Source organism: Xenopus laevis, chromosome 3L, assembly GCF_017654675.1.
Source record: "Xenopus laevis strain J_2021 chromosome 3L, Xenopus_laevis_v10.1, whole genome shotgun sequence".
Lineage (NCBI taxonomy): Eukaryota > Metazoa > Chordata > Amphibia > Anura > Pipidae > Xenopus > Xenopus laevis.
In genome coordinates this window covers 54,748,623-54,766,361 of record NC_054375.1, presented here as the reverse complement: position 1 = coordinate 54,766,361, position 17,739 = coordinate 54,748,623, and the positions used below count along the sequence as shown (strand labels likewise).

At 39.5% G+C, this 17,739-nt stretch overlaps 1 protein-coding gene across 1 annotated transcript in view; it reads left to right on the top strand.

The window, feature by feature from the left end:
- cdhr2.L (cadherin related family member 2 L homeolog) overlaps positions 1 to 17,739 on the top strand; it is a 65,946-nt gene that overhangs the window by 31,049 nt on the left and 17,158 nt on the right. The window contains exons 15-24 of the mRNA XM_041586233.1: positions 2,481 to 2,642; positions 5,512 to 5,573; positions 9,699 to 9,942; positions 10,025 to 10,264; positions 10,510 to 10,579; positions 12,374 to 12,985; positions 16,588 to 16,659; positions 17,027 to 17,076; positions 17,261 to 17,409; positions 17,522 to 17,624. Coding sequence (XP_041442167.1) covers positions 2,481 to 2,642; positions 5,512 to 5,573; positions 9,699 to 9,942; positions 10,025 to 10,264; positions 10,510 to 10,579; positions 12,374 to 12,985; positions 16,588 to 16,659; positions 17,027 to 17,076; positions 17,261 to 17,409; positions 17,522 to 17,624 — 1,764 coding nt within the window. The remainder of the gene's footprint in view (positions 1 to 2,480; positions 2,643 to 5,511; positions 5,574 to 9,698; positions 9,943 to 10,024; positions 10,265 to 10,509; positions 10,580 to 12,373; positions 12,986 to 16,587; positions 16,660 to 17,026; positions 17,077 to 17,260; positions 17,410 to 17,521; positions 17,625 to 17,739) is intronic.

Below are 17,739 nucleotides of genomic sequence, written 5' to 3'. Positions count from 1 at the left end.
GTACCTTAGACTTCTGGGATTCCGCTGTCCTCTGATCAAATTAATCGCCTTAATCAAAAGGAAGAATTAAGGCTAAATCAAGTATGAAGATTCTGTTTCTTCTTCCTCTTCAGAAAAAATTCAGATACTGGTCTGTCTGTCTCTGGACACTGAAGGTCCTGGATCAAGGGACTCCACTATCAGCCGTACTCTGTAGCAAAATGCTAAAGCATGAACTCCTTTTTTTCCCCCCCGGCAATGGAGCATCAAAGCAGCCTGCACAACTTGAGAAGGAACCAACAGCCTACCAAAATGGCGACCAAAATGCTTAATAGCGCCCCTCTGATGTCAGGACGCACCTTGAATGTGTGCGCGCCAAAACCTGCACCTAACAAAACTTGCGCGTGACAAAACCTGCGCTCGACAAAACTTGCGTAAAAAACGCATGCAAAGAATAGAGAGAGGAAACCAAAGAGGGACATACCAAGCAACAAGGGCAGCTGTAATTGAGGCTGTAAGATCACCAGTACACTTCAGTATCTCCTTGGTGTTCTATGAGCAATACAGGAGAACAATAAGCATTGTGTGAATAACCAAACATTTCTGTAAAACAGACATTTAATTACCTGACTGAATTACAAACTCAATCCTCCACTCCCAGGATTGTATGCACTGTGAAAGCTTGTTTGAAATTGCATCCATCTGGCGATCCTACACCCCAGTAGCAACTTTTAAAATCACTAAACTGGAGCAGCCTCTGACAAAGAATTGGATTCCTGCTGAGAGGGCTTCATGCGACAGCAGGGCCGCCATCAGGGGGGGACAGGGGGGACAAGCGTACCGGGCCCGGGCATGAAGGGGGGCCCGGCAGCGCTGCATTTTTTTGAAGATCCGGGCCCCCCTTACGAGCGCCCGAGCCGTACGTCTTGCCTCTTCAGTGCCGAATGCGGAAGTGCCGAAAAGCCGAAGCCGATGCGACGAAAATACCCGAAGTCACGGAAAAAGCCGAAGTCCCGAAGTCACGAAGCGCCGAAAAGACCCGAAGTCACGAAAACAGCCGAAGCCGAAGTCCTGAAGCAGCGTAAAGACCCGAAGTCACGAAAACAGCCGAAGCCGAAGTCCTGAAGCGGTGAAAAGACCCGAAGTCACGAAAGGAGGCGAAGTTGAAGTACTGAAGCCATGAGTTCAATTCTACTGAACACCAGTTTGTGTTTTTTTTTTTTTTAATCCCCTGGCCACCAATGTATTATTTTAATATTCTATAGGCCCCTGCCACCAATCTTTTTTTTAAAACTTTTGTTTTTGGGGCCCCAATTTTTTTTTTAACTCGTAAGGGGCCCCTTGCCACCATTGTTTTTTTTTGGTTTTTTTTTTAAAAAAAAAATTAATTTTCTTTTTGGTGGCCCCAAATTTGTTTAACTTGTAAGGGGGCCCCTGCCACCAGTTTTTTTTTTTTTTCAAAAAAAATTATTTTTTTTTAAATTTTTTTTGGGGCCCCAATTTGTTTTTAACTTGTAAGGGGGCCCCTGCCACCATTTTTTTTTTTCAAAAAAATTTTTTTTTCTCCAAATTTTTTTTTTGGGGCCCCAATTTGTTTTTAACTTATAAGGGGGCCCCTGCCGCCAATGTTTTTTTTTTTTTCAAAAAAAAATTAATTTTTTTTCAAATTTTTTTTTGGGGCCCCAATTTGTTTTTAACTTATAAGGGGGCCCCTGCCGCCAATGTTTTTTTTTTTTTCAAAAAAAAATTAATTTTTTTTCAAATTTTTTTTGGGGCCCCAATTTGTTTTTAACTTAGAAGGGGGCCCCTGCCACCAATGTTTGTTTATTTTTTAGTTTTTTTTACATTTTTTTTGTTGGGGCCCCAAGTTTTTTTTAACAGGGGGCCCCTGCCACCAATGTTTTTAAAAAAAAAAAAATTTTAATTTTTTTTTTTTTGGGGCCCCAATTTTTTTTATAAGGGGGCCCTGACCATCAATAGCTTTTTACAACTTGTGGGGGGGGGGGTTACTTTTTTAGCACTGATGTCTGTGTGGTCTTTTAACTGCGATGTGGGCGGGATATGGGGCGGAGCTTGGTCGTCAGTGTGGGCGGGGCCCAGGGGGCCCCAAAAATTTTGTTGTACGGGGCCCCGTGATTTCTAATGGCGGCCCTGTGCGACAGTTTCACTGAATGAATAGCAGTCAGAAAATTGCCAACCTTATGAAGAATTGGATTGATAATAATCAGCCGCCAAAATGTCTCATGCTAGCCTGAATGAAGACTAAGCAAAAGATGACAAGTAAGTTAGGAGGGGCTGGGTTCTTTATTGTTTTCTTTGGGGGAGGGACAGAGCTAACTGGGGTATGGGGGCAGGGCAAATACCCGTAGTATTGCTGACATTAAGTGGCCTGGAAATACAGATACTGCCAAATAATCCAATCAATCATACATAGATGATGGCATTTCCTATGCAGATTCAGGCACTTAAATATTAATTGTGTTTTTTTTTCTTTTGATCAGATTGTGGCCAATGATACTGGACTCAAAGACTGCTGCTCATATGCTAATGTAACCATCAATATCATAGATATTAATGACAACACACCTGAATTTTCTAATGATACTTATTACTTGGAAGTGATGGAAAACTGTAAGAATGGCACCCAGATTGGAACAATTACGGTGAGAAAGGGGAACAAAACTAGCAACTAATTACTGAAGTTAGGGATTCAATAACCTATTACACATATCATTTGGGCATTTTGTAATTTATAAGGGGTCATTGATAACATGCAAGTGCAGATGCAGTCTGACAAAATATGAAAAAAATTCCATTATAGGTACTTGCATCCACACAAGCCAGTGCTTGCATTTATAGTTGGGTTTGGCCACACTGCCTTTGTCCCACCACCTTTGTGCAAGGGCATCTATTGATGCAGGAGAACTCCTGAGCTGCTGCCACCTCTGAAGAGTTTCAGTAGATAACTTGCCTCACTTCTGTTTTATTCTTTTCATTCAGATATTTATCATAATAATATAATAATACTAATAACTAGAGAGGTACATTTCCTGAAGAAAATGTGAGTGGTGCTTGCCGTGGCAAAACTCAGGCCCCCCATATATGTTGGGTGTCTTGCCCAGTCGCCCCTGGTGCCTAGAGAGTACACAAAGTCGGTAGAATCCGGATTAAACCGGTGAAATTTAAAGCCAACCAAATTTTACCATTGAAATCAATCCAAACAAACTGGCTATTTTTGGCTCCGCCCACTTTTAAAAATTTGCAACCCAGTCACCAAATGGACCAAGTTTGAGCACTCTTACATTAACAGTGTAAGAATGACAGGAATTTAAATATTCCCATTGAATAGCGTTAGGTAAAATTTGATTGGCTGTCTTAAGCTCCGCCCATTTTTCTGAATTTTAACCCCAGTTACCTAGTCATGGTCAGTGCCAAGTTTGGGGCCTCCGGTTTTAAAACTGTGAGAACGGCGGTAATCAAAAATTTTACATTGAAGTCAATAGGTGAAAACGGATTGGCTGTTTATGGCTCCACCCACTTTTCCTAAATTTTGACTGCAGTCACCCAGTGAGTAATTGAGCCAAGTTTGGTACACCTAGCATTTAAACCGTGATAATAGCAGCAGTTTATCATTTTTCATTAAGGTCAAAGGCTGAAATCTGATTGGCTGTTGTTGCCCCGCCCCTTTTTTTCCTAATTGTGAACCACAGTCACTCAGTGACTAACATACCAAAGTTTGGGAATGCTGTCATTTAATGTGTAAAAATGGCAGCATTTCTATTTTTTTCTATTGAAAATCAATGAATGAAATTTGATTGGTTGTTGGTGGCTCCGCCCACTTTTTCTAAACTTGAAGTGGAAACCCCCAGCGACCACATTTGTGATATTCAAGGTCCCTGACATCAATACTGAGAGAATGGCAGCCTTCTTAATTTTTCCCATTAAAACCAATCAAAGAAATCTGATTGGTTGGTTTTGGCTCCACCCACTTTTCTTAATTTTAATCCCAGTCCCCCAGTGACCAACTGTGCCAAGTTTGAGGACCCTGCCATTAACCGTCTAAGAGCGGCAGCAGTTTAAAATTTTCCTATTTAATTGAATGGCTGAAATTTGATTGGCTGTTGTAGACTCCGCCCACTTTTTGTAAATTTTGGCCGCAGTCACCCAGTGACCCACGGTGCCAAGTTTGGAAGCTCTGGCTTTATTACTGTGAGAATTACAGCTGTTTACATTTTCTCATTGAAGTCAATAGGGAAAATCTGATTGGTTGTTTGCGGCTCCGCTCACTTTTTTGGGTCCCCAAAATAGGACAGAAAAGTCACAACACCCCATTCCCGAATAAGCTGAACGGTTTGACACCTCATTCATGGGTCTGCAACAAACTAATTATTCGATAAATTCCCCATTATAAGTCAATGGGGCAAATTTGGGGACCTCTCCTGCCCCGGGGGTAAAACTTATACCCTCGTGTGGGGTATCATCTGACACAGGTCGCAAACCTCTTCAAATGTGGTAAATTTAACGTTTCTACAAGATTCCCTCTCTGCGCTAGAATCCGTCAAAAGTTGGCCTCAATGTTAATCTATGGGACTTTTCGGGGTGGTTAATTGCCCCCGCAAGGGGCAATTAACCACCCACCCCTTAGAAAAGTCATACCACCCCATTCCCGATTAAGCCGCACGATTTGACACCTCATTCATGGGTCTAGGACAAACGGTGCGGGACTAGTTACGCGCCAAACTTTCATACGGAAGAAGAATAAAAATAAGTTTGCAAGATAACAGTAGTGATGCTTTGCTTCGCAAGCACCACTAAAAAAATAAGTTTGCAAGATAACAGTAGTGATGCTTTGCTTCGCAAGCACCACTAATAATAATAATAAAATACATTATAAATGATTAAATCCTTAAATATAGCAATATAACTTTCCCAATAAATCAATATAATATTTAAGTAATACCAACAATGCTATTATAGATGTAGATCATAATGGGACAACATCACGAAAAGTAGACCCTACATTAGTAAAGTATGGGCACTCCTGCTTCAAGCATTTGAAGATGTTCATGATATTTGGGGCTTTTTTTTTGGTGGTTTGCACTCAAAACTCGATAAACTAAATTGATTTGAGGGTTTTATTTTGCCAAAAACTCGATAAATTAGAGTAAATTTAAGTATTGGGGTTTTCTCCAGGAATTCTCTGATTCTAGTTTTTTAAATTCGAATTTTTACATAAATAAGATAAAATTCGAGTTGTGAGTTTATTCGAGGTATAAAAAAATGCACAAACCTCACAAACTCTATCTTTGATAAATAAACCCTTAGTTTACTGCACTTCTGGTTGTTAACTACCCTTTATATTTAGGAATGTTAATTCTTTTTGAGCACTACCACATTTAAAGATCTGCTGATCTATCCTCTAAAATATAGTGATTTTTGTAATACGTAGGCGAATTGCAAATTTGGCAGTGGCATGTGGGACAATGTTATACAAAGTCATCATGCTTTTTTTCTGTTGTTTTTTTGTACAAGGCAACAGATTTGGACTCTGGGGATCTTGGAAAAATCACTTACCAGCTGTTACCAGAATCTATGTGAGTAGAAATATTGTTGGCTTCTTATCCATAAGAGCAGCTGAGCCCAATCCCTCACACTGGAAAAAGGTTTATTGTTCTGCTGCAGTAATTATATGGCATTCATTGTACTGTACATCTAAATAATCAGACAATAAACGTTCACAATATTTTCAACATGTATGAGATGCACGTGAAAAAATTAATCTTTGAGGGGGCTGGAAATAGAAGGTGTGGGATCTAGCTTCCAGTCAGCCTAGTAGGCAGGTTTAAAAAATAACTCAGTCCTCCCCCTTTCTCTTCTTCTTACCCCCCTGTCATACCCTCCCCTCCCCCACTTACCCAAAACCCTTTTCATATGCACAATGATTCAATTCTTGTACATTATGATGAGACATACTCATAGACGTTAAGCAATTAACAAGCAATACGTTACGATACCGTCTGATATAGAGGGTCGGATACAGTTATGCATAGACGGTGGCATTTTCTATTGCATCTTTGTTGCACTTATTATTCTTCTTTGGAAATGAAAATCAATAAAAATCTCAAATTAAAAAAAAAACCCTCAAAATCAGTAAGAAAAAAGGGCAATATATAATATTCTGTTGGGTTTTTATTTTCTACAACACCACAGAGAAGCTCAGTGGTCAAATTTACTGATTTACCAATGGTCGCTAAAATATGAGGATATCTACTAAGGGTGACACAGCCAAAGCTAATGGCACATGTTATGCTTATTTGCTTCCATATTTCATCTGCCAGTGAAGCACCCACTTCTTGTCATTGACATGAACATAAACCACCTGTCACTGCATGGGACAGGTGGTTAGTGAGCCAAATATGCACATTTGATCATTTTCAGGCAAAAAAATAATAAATAACACCTATTAGAGTGGACCATCTGTGTCATAAATTCACCTTAAATCCAAAAAAAAAAGATTAGCATATGATGGTGCGAATTTCGCACCCATAGCTGTTCCACAACATTGTAAGTAATATTCATTATTAAAAAGAAAAAAATTATGTGTAAGTAAGAAATGGACAGCTTGTAATATAAAGGAAATCAAATTTGTATCGTATGTACTATAATGTTTAAGATGATATTCAATTGCAATTAAACCCAAATTGTGTGGAATACATGAATATAAGGACACTACATCTATGGAAGCCCATCTATAGGAGGCAACCCACTGAAAATTCTTTAGCGCATGTATAACATGGCCACTATCTTTTAAGTTACTTGGTAGTTTATATACGAAGGGTTGTAAAAAATGGTCTATAAACTCGCATAAATTTTCTCCAAGTGAACCAATGCCTGCTATAATTGGGCGACCTACCGGCGGTCTTTTTGGTTTATGTGTTTTAGAAAGATAATGAAAAATCGCCGTTTTGGAACTTGTAATTCGCACCATCATATGCTAATCTTTTTTTAGGATGGTGGGAAGAAACATATATTTTTCAAGATGAAACCCCATATTCAGAATATATACATTTATATAGTATATATTATGGTCGCTTTATAGACGATAGTCTGATTGTATGGTCGGGCACACATGAAATTTTCACGGATTTTCTTTTTTACCTTAATCACAATAATCTGAATTTACAGTTCACAAATGAGATTAATACACAGTCTATTAATTTTTTGGACATTACTCTTTATACTGAGAACAATTCTATAGTTACTACTATATATAGGAAACCCTGTTCAGTTAATACCATTCTTAATGCTAAGTCGTGTCATCCAAAGCATCTTACTAAGAACATACCATATAGTCAATTTCTACATCTACGTCGTATATGCACTAAAGATGAGGAATTTTTTGCTAAATCTGAGGATCTTTATTTTAGATTAATACAAAGAGGTTACAATAGAAATATTTTGGATCTTGCTTATGATAGAGCCTCTAAAATAAAAAGAGAAGATTTGTTTAGGAGATATAATAACTCGAAAAATTTGAATATTAATAAGGAAGAGATAGGTAATGCAGGGATAATATTGTGTATTCTAACATACAGTCCACAGTTTAATCAGATTAGAGACATTATTCAAAAGAATTTGGTGATCCTTGAAACAGATCCTATCCTTAAACAAATACAAAAAAAAGGACATACGTTCATTCCTAGTAGAACAGATACCATATGAAACAAACTGACCCCTAGTTTTATTAAATTCCAAGAACAAAATAACACATGGTTACAAACAAAGGGATGTTTTCGATGCGGTGCAAGTAGATGCATTACATGTAAATTTTTTAAAAAAACTACGTTTTTTACCTCTTCTATAACAAATAAAACTTATAACATATGGCATTACATTAATTGTAACACCAAAAATGTTATTTATCTCTTAATGTGTACTAAATGTCAAAAAAGGCCAAACTGGACGTAAATTGAAAGACAGGATTAGAGAGCATATACTTAATATTTCAAAAGATACGTGTGTTACTCCTATAGCTAACATTTTGCGGATTGCAATACCGTATATACTCGAGTATAAGCCGACCCGAGTATAAGCCGAGGTACCTAATTTTACCTACGAAAACTGGGAAAACTTATTGACTCTAGTATAAGCCTAGACACAACTACAGCCCTCCCAGCAGCGCACATTCTGCCAAAGCGACCCCCCGAGCGATCAACCGGACTTCTTTGCAAAGTTGATGGTGACAGAGAATTGCCAAACGGATTACTGTGTGTATTGTCCCACTGTCCCACTACCATGTGCAGAGGGTGCTGTTTGATATTGCCATCACTGTTAATCTTTCGTATAACCAACAGAGGGCGCTGTGTGATATTGCATTCACTGTTATTCTTTCATATAACCAACAGAGGGTGCTGTGTGATATTGCAGTCACTGTTAATCTTTCATATAACCAACAGAGGGCGCTGTGTGATATTGCAGTCTCTATTATTCTTTCATATAACCAACAGAGGGTGCTGTGTGATATTGCAGTCACTATTATTCTTTAATATAACCAACAGAGGGCGCACTGTTATTCTTTCATACAACCAACAGATGGCGCTGTGTGATATTGCAGTCACTGTTAATCTTTCATATAACCAACAGAGGGCGCAATGTTATTCTTTCATACAACCAACAGATGGCGCTGTGTGATATTGCAGTCACTGTTATTCTTTCATATAACCAACAGATGGCGCTGTGTGATATTGCAGTCACTGTTATTCTTTCATATAACCAACAGAGGGTGCACTGTTATTCTTTCATATAACCAACAGAGGGCATTGTGGGATATTGCAGTCTCTCCCCAAGTGTACTGTTGGTATAGGAATGATTAAAAGTGACTGAAATCTCAGCTATTCGGGTCGGGTACCACTGACCCGAGTATAAGCCGAGGTAGACTTTTTCAGCACATTTTGGATGCTGAAAAACTCGGCTTATACTTGGGTATATACGGTAATAGAAATTTATCTTTTTTAAGTCTAACAGCAATAGATAAAATTATTCCTAATAGTCGAGGTGGAAGTATCACTTCAGATCTCCTAAAAAAAGAAGCAAAATGGATCTTTTATCTAGCAACTAGACAACCTAATGGGTTAAATTCAGAATTTGATATCTCTTGCTTTATCTAAACGAAGCCCTATGTATTTATTTATTATGTATTTATTATGTATTTATTGATGTATTGTTTATATTTATTGATAATACTATACAGCATATTTAAACATTTTTACATCATGTATCAAAATAATTGAAGATTGTGTGAAATTTTTTTATATTTTTGTAATCTAATATTTTTCTTATTCTAATATATAGTGTGTATTCTATAAGGTGGCCACTAGAGATCACTGTGCCTTAGGCCATTTGCTGCTAACTCCGCCTAAGTGTTTTTCTATTGGCCCATTATCCTTTAAATATTGTGACTGTACCCTAAAGAATTAGCCTATGATTAAGTGTCTCTGTGACACGAAACGCGTCAGGCGTTACTCTTCTTTTATAGATGTGATGTAAAATAAAGTATTATATTTTATATATAATTTTTCGGCTCTTGGAATCTACTTTCGTTGGATGTTCCGGATTGATTGGTGCCTGCCAAATGTGATGTGTCCTCATAAGTTCACCTTGCCTCAAAAACTTAATAATATTTTATACCTTGCACAGTAACTGACTTGTATTATTTGCAGACAACAGATCTTCCATGTAAACAGAGACTCTGGGGAAATCACTGCCATCAGTGGAAGCTTTTTGGATCGAGAGCGCCGTTCTTTATATTATGCAACACTGCGGGCTGCAGATGGGCTCAATGCAACTGGTACCGCTCTGCTTGAGATAACTGTTCTAGATGAAAATGATGAGATACCTACAGCTATAGGAACATACAATATTTTCGTCAATGAGAACACTGATGATGTCAGGATCCAGATTGAGGTAAGGCATCTGGCCTGGAATCTATCATCTCACAAGACATTAGTAGTTTAGTCAGGTGACAACAGTCTTCATCTTTCCACAGGCTTTTGATGGTGACGAACCAAACACCAATAACAGCCGCATAGAGTTCCTCCTCCTGCCAAGTGCAATGAGTAGCAACTTCACTGTCAATGTGACTACAGGACTTGTGACAAGCATAGGGTCTCTTGACCGAGAGGCTATTGACGAAAAAGACAATGGTCGTATTGTGCTGACAGTAGAGTTATATGATTTGGGTGTTCCTTCTCTTACTTCTGAGGTCAATGTTACCATCAATGTTGAGGTAAAAAGAAAAAAAATTACTTATATACTTCCCACATCACATGAATGTTATAGTAGATACTAAAATATGTAACTTCTTATTCTTAAATTACAGTGAAGGTAACAGTGTATTTGTGGTAGCTACCCACCTAACATTTTGGGGAGATACTGGGAAAAGAGCCTTCATCATTGCTGCCTTTTATTGTTACATTCATCACAAGCAGGAAACGAGTTCTATGTTATTACAACCTGTTCTCTATGTTTCAGGATCTAAATGACAATGCGCCTGTATTCAGCAAGTCTGTCTACAATTTTTCTGTTAATGAGAGCACAATAGGTAAGTTTATCAAACTACCACTGCTATTACTAATGGAAGTCAAGTGCAAGAAACGTTTTGCAGAAGTCCAGTGTCAGTGTGCCTGCTTCCAGTAGTCTAGTTGCAAGCTTTTGTACATGGGAGCATCACTTGTCATCATTTGTTAGCAAAAGTTTTATTCACATTAGGGGGTGCAGCGCACAGCCATATCTTTTTACATAAGCACTACTCCATGCATTAAAATAAAGTGAGCATGGCTGGAATTCTCAAATGGTATTTAATGCCAGGCCAGTGACCGATATTAGGTACAGAGTTCGTTTGGCCTCAGTCACACTGAGAAGGGCAATAGGCACTTAGCCAGGTACAAAAAAATCCGTAAACTTAGTAGATGGAATTTTGGTGTGCACACATTTAAATACCTTCAATGGTGGCAGTAAGCTCCAGGGTTCCCAGTGCAGGCTACATCAATACTCAGCCCACACTGGGAGCCCTGCAGCTACCACCACCTTAGAAGGGGATGCTAGCTAAAGGGTTCCCCTGTGCCAATAGATGCACTTGTGCTTCATTTGGAACAGGAAGTACTTAAAGAAGTGTCTTTAATGTATGAGATATTTTGTGCAACTAACTGTGACCAATTTAACGGCCCTGCAACTGCACTTGCTGTTGTAAATTACCCCTAGTGTGTCACTGTTTTAATATCACTTCTGAAATGAGGCTTAGAGTCTCTGCCTAAAAACACTAAAATATTGTGAGTGGGCTAGACAAGGAAGGTTATTTTACACTATATACATGACCTTTGTTTGTATTTTATGTTTTAAATACCTGCCAAATGTATCTCTGTATGAGATATTTGATTAGGCAGTAGAGTTTAAAGGATAACTAAATCTTAACCAAAGAAGTAGGCTAGAAATGTTGTACATTTTGGGCTTTTGTACTAACCCAAGGTAACCACAGCCTTTTAGCAGTAAAGATCTGTGCCTCTGAAGACGCCCCAGTAGCTCCCCAACTTTTTTTTCTGCTGATTCACTGCACATGCTCTGTGCTGCTGTCACTTACTGAGCGTAGGGACCGACTCACAATATACAGTACACATAGAATAGAAATGTCACAATATAAGGCTGATAATTACTACATGGCAGCACAGAAACAATATTTTATAATAATAATCAGTCCTGTAGCATCAGCTTATATTACAGGAAAACCTAATTTTTTGCTTGATAATTTGCAATGACCCCTAAGCACAGCTTCTCAATAGCTGCTCAGAGCTCACTGAGCATGTGAGTGTCGCAGACACTTTCCAAGCTGGTGACAAGTTTGAAGTCCTGGATCATTGCTGCTATTGAGAAGCTGAAACTTTAGGCTGGTGCAATAAGTTCAGTATATAAAATATTGCCATATCCATTTTTAGGGTTTAATTCTCCTTTAATAAATCACACCCCCAATTTTAGAGAAAAGTGTGAAATATTTCAATAAGCAGTCGTTTAAAGATGAATTTAGCTTATGATCCGAATGATTTAATGCAGTGGAACATTCAGAAGCAGGTAGCAGGATTCTTGAATCATATGAAATAATAAGAGGAGCCCTTTACGGTCCCTTTAAGTTTGCTTACATCATGCAAAATGTATCTGGGTTTACAACCTCTTTAACTATTGCCTAAAAAAAATAACATTACTGTCATTACTCCAGTAATTTTCCCCTATATTCTGTAAGAAAGAGTGAAATGAATTTGCAGTGCACACTTGTGCCTCTACACCATATCGTATTTATACAGTATAAAAGTTTACATTAAACTATCGTCCGCATTTTTAACTTTAGCTGCACAAGTTGGAATTCTAAGCGTCAGAGATCAAGACCAGACTGAGCTGAACAATCGTGTGAGTTTTCGTATTTCTCAAGGAGGATCAGGGAACTTTATTATCCGTGCTCAAAAAGATGAATCAGGCCTGTATAGTGGAATTCTTTCATTGGATCCTGATGTGATGCTGGATTATGAGACACAGCAAAGCTTTACTTTAATCATTGAAGCACAAGATAATGGGCTCCAGGGAGTCAGTCACACAGCAACTGCCACTGCCAGCGTCCAAGTGCTGGATCTCAATGATGAGCCACCATATGTTGACCCCTCCTCTCTAAATGATCAGTTTCTTCTTGAGAACAGAACTGTGGGAGAAGAGTTACTTACCACTCTGAAGGCATATGATCCTGATACCGTCCATGAACTGGAATTTCAGGCACTCTCAGTGGAGTGCTTTAAGAATGGCAATGATGTAGGCAACATTTGCTATGATTGGCTCTGGTTGGCTCCAGATGGTCAGCTTTTTGTAAATAACACTGAAGTTGTTGACTATGAGCTGTGTGATGCAATGGTGATGATGCTGCGTGTAGAGGACAAGCTGACATTGATTGGGGACAAATACAGCAAGAATGGTTTGTGTATAACTTATACTACTTCTTTATATTCATGCATCAGACTATTTGTCCCTCTTCCATCTGTATTTCTCAGGATGTCAAACGCATAGTACTTCATGTGCTGGGAACTACAACTATTTCCTTTGGTTAGATTTGTGTGTTTTAGATCCAAAAACTGCAAGTTCTGGCTGTGCAAAGGGCCCCCCTTAGCTCATAACAAGTTTACAGATCTTGCTGCGTCAGGTATTTCGTTATGGCTTCAGGTTTTATGCTATTAAAAGAAAGTAATGCCTATGTTTACTTTGGGCAAGTCTCTTGCAACAATGAAAGCAATTTGCTAAGGAAACCATGGAATTACTGCGAGGTCCAGGGTGCCTGTAACTCTAGCATTCCCTTACATCAGGGGTGTCCAAACTTTTTGCAACGAGGGCCAGATTTAGTGAGGTAAAAATGTGTGAGGGCCGACTATTCAGCCTGACATCCATTCCGATCTAGCTAGCTTGTGATCAGGATCATTCACTCCTGGAAATGAATGTGTACACAGTGTTTAGGAAGTGGAGAAGCGGAGTCTGTTTGGACTTATTCTCCATGCCTCATTTAAACAAGAAATTGCGTAGCCAAAGCAGTAATATTTGGGCACATGATTAGTGAAATGATCTGCCACTTGGTCTATAGTGTTGCCTGTTAGCTGAAGGTGTTGGCAATAGACATATACTGCCGCTCTTGCGTTCTTTTTTAGGGCTGAAGGTGCAATAGACTAAAGACGCACCGCTCTCACATACGTCTTTAGTTCACTGTACTGGCACATCAGTACATCTATTGTACCTTTAGCCCTAAAAAAGTATGCAAGAGCGGTGCGTCATGCCAGTATGTGTCTATTGCTAACACCTTCAGCACACAGGCAGCAGTATAGATCAAGTGGCAGATCATTTCACTAATGTGCCCAAATATTACTGCTATGTGATTCCCGATTGTACTGTGCTGGGGGCCACATTATTATTAAACAAGTTATTTCATGATGGAGGCTGAGGGCCGGTGTAAATTTGAAAACGGGCCGCAATTGGCCTGACTTTGGATATGCCTGCCTTACATCCATATGTGCAATTGCTGTATGGATAATTCATTAGAGCAGGATACAAGCACTTTTATTAATAGTATCAGTGTGTTTATTTTAGCACATTACAGTTGAACATGCATATGTAAATGAACACTCATACTCATTCCTCTAAAAGTTCTTGAAAAAAATTGATTTAATCTATAATTTTTTTAATTCTGTTTTTACTCCATGGCAATCTAATATTTTTTGCATTTACAGAGCATTTTCCAGTTGCTCCTTATCTTCTATTTTCAACCTTTTAGTTTAGGGCTGTCCAATTTGTGGCCCGCGGGCCACATGCGGCCCTCGACCCCCCTTCTGTGGCCCCCACATGCTGTGTCTGTTTACCATATGTAAAATTTAAAAGGTATCACTACAGAGATTAACTGGCCCCTGCATTGTTTAAACCTCAAATTCAGATCAATCCCTGTATTGTTCGCACCTGTGATCCCCCTGCATTGTTCACACTTGTGACGCCTCTATTGTTTATATCCTAAACTGTACTGTTCACACCTGATATCCAGACTAAAACTGCCCACATTGTTCACCTGTTCACACTTTATACAAAATGGTAATGGGGCACCAGCACTGTGTCACTGTATGTAGTACATATTAGAATGATAGCTTTCCCTGTCTCCTGCTCTGTTCTGCCTTCCCTCCCTGTGTTTGCCATTCTCTGCTTGCTCAGTGCTGCTTCGGTCTGCCATTCTCTGCTTGCCCAGTGCTGCCTGTGTGTGCCATTCTCTGCTTGCCCAGTGCTGCTTGTGTGTGCCATTCTCTGCTTACTCAGTGCTGCTTGTGTGTGCCATTCTCTGCTTGCCCAGTGCTGCCTGCGTGTGCTATTCTCTGCTTGCCCAGTGCTGCTTGTGTGTGCCTTTCTCTGCTTAATCAGTGCTGCTTGTGTGTGCCATTTTCTGCTTGTCCAATGCTGCTTGTGTGTGCCATTCTCTGCTTACCCAGTGCTGCTTGTGTGTGCCATTCTCTGCTTACTCAGTGCTCCTTGTGTGTGCCATTCTCTGCTTGCCCAGTGCTGCTTGTGTGTGCTATTCTCTGCTTGCCCAGTGCTGCTTGTGTGTGCCATTCTCTGCTTACTCAGTGCTGCCTGCGTGTGCTATTCTCTGCTTGCCCAGTGCTGCTTGTGTGTGCCTTTCTCTGCTTACTCAGTGCTGTTTGTGTGTGCCATTCTCTGCTTGTCCAATGCTGCTTGTGTGTGCCATTCTCTGCTTACCCAGTGCTGCTTGTGTGTGCCATTCTCTGCTTGCCCAGTGCTGCTTGTGTGTGTCACTCTCTGCTTACTCAGTGCTGCATGTATGTGCTATTCTCTGCTTGCCCAGTGCTGCTTGTGTGTGCCTTTCTCTGCTTACTCTATGCTGCTTGTGTGTGCCATTCTCTGCTTGCCCAGTGCTGCTTGTGTGTGCCATTCTCTGCTTACTCAGTGCTGCCTGTGTGTGCCATTCTCTGCTTACTCAGTGCTGCTTGTGCGTGCCATTCTCTGCCTACCCAGTGCTGCTTTTGTGTGCCATTCTCTGCTTACTCAGTGCTGCCTGTGTGTGCTATCCTCTGCTTACTCAGTGCTGCCTGTGTGTGCCATTCTCTGCTTGCCCAGTTCTGCTTGTGTGCCATTCTCTGCTTAATCAGTGCTGCTTGTGTGTGCCATTCTCTGCTTGCCCAGTGCTGCTTGTGTGTGCCATTCTCTGCTTACTCAGTGCTGCCTGTGTGTGCCATTGTCTGCTTGCCCAGTGCTGCTAGTGTGTGCCATTCTCTGCTTGCCCTATGCTTCCTGTGGAATGTAAAAGGAGCAGTCAGCACGACTTCTTACACCTTTTTCTTTTTAAGTTGTAGTGCAGGTTCCCCAGTGGCCACTTATCACCGGTCAATATTGAAGAAATTGTAATTGAACAGCACCACTCAATCTTTGTAAGCTAAAAATGCCTTTATTGCAGCCTTTTGGGCATCACAATGATGCCCAGAAGGCTGCAATAAAGGCATTTTTATCTTACAAAGATTGAGTGGTGCTGTTCAATTACAATTTCACCTGTGGAATGTAAGCCTGTTAGGGCTTTGTTCTGGGGGTTTGTTAGCATTTGGAAATTGTTGTTAAGGGTCCCTAAGGTGTTTAATCATGTGTTGGGGGGTTGTTGTATTATCCACAGGGGAGGATAAGGCATATGGATTTAAGGGTATGTTTATAACATATGAGTGATGAGGGATTTCCCTCCAGTGAGCACCATTTGGTTTTTTGGTGAGCTACCACCGTTAATGTGAATATGATCTTAAATGTTCTTGTGGTAACATGGGAGTGGTTTACAGTGGGTGTGGTTTAAAAGGGGGAGTGGCCAACACTGACTTCTATTATCGGCCCTCCACCACATAGGCCAGTAAAATTTTGGCCCTCGGTACCACAGAAGTTGGACAGCATTTAGCTTATTCTTACTCCTGTTTATATTGCTTTTACAAAAATATTACATTTGTTAAATTTGTTTTGAGTGATAAAACATAACGGATTTTCTCTTTTTATTCTTAGTAACCCTGCGTGTGAATATACAAGATATCAATGACCATGCTCCTGAGTTTTTGGATGTTGATGAAGTTTTTGGTAAATACATCTTACCGTATTTTACAAGAGCATTTTTATAGAATACCATGATAGATATATGATATGTTATGTGATTTATAATATGGATATGTCCAACATAATGAAATACACTGTACTATAAATTGGAAGATGCAATTCTAATTAAATATGTTTCTGGAATACAATGAAACCTCAATATTACCTCCCCTGATTTTATGTTTTTTCCGCATTTTACACTGTTTTCTGTGAACCCGGCCTACCAATATAATATGCATAATACATTTCCATGATTTTACACAATTTTTTTCATTCTGTTTCTTGCCATACTATGTAATACGCTACATGACACCTTATTTCCATCTGTGACTGATTTATCTCTTCTCCGTAGTGGTTGTGCCTGATATAGCCCCCATTGATTACCAAGTGGCTCTTGTCAAGGTAAGTCATAGAGAACATAAAACATTGACAACTATACTGTTTTCATTTTATTTGCTGTTGTACTAGACCCCCGAAATAGCATTTTTCCTGATAAACGTTAATTTGTTTAATTTCCCTTGCTGGCTTTTCTGACTATTTAGACAATGGCCCAGTCTGATGTATAAGTCTCTTCTCTTTCTCTCAGGCCACCGATAAAGATTCTGGTCTGAATGCTGTTCTAAAATTTTCAATCACCTCCGTTGAGTTTATCTCAGGGGATGTTATCAAACCACTTCTGAACATCTTCACTGTTGTCACCACTAGTGAAAAGGAAATCTACCAGGGAAGCATCAGGTTAGTATTCCCAACCCAATAGTGATTGTGGATTGAAACAAAAACAGACTTATGGGGTTTATTTAGAAAAAAAAAAGAAGGCTATAGTGTTAATCATTTTCCTACCTCACAGGGTCGCTAGCTCGCTGGATGCAACTTTGAAGGGTAATTACCGAGTAACTGTGACTGCAGAGGATTTAGGAAACTTCTCCCTGGCTGCTACTCGTGTATTGGATGTAAGGAAAAATAGTATATTTTTATTTGCTGCTAATTTACTCTGGAAACCATCAAATCCTTAAATATATTTATTTAATGCAAATAATTAGGGGTAACGTTATTAGAAAATAATTG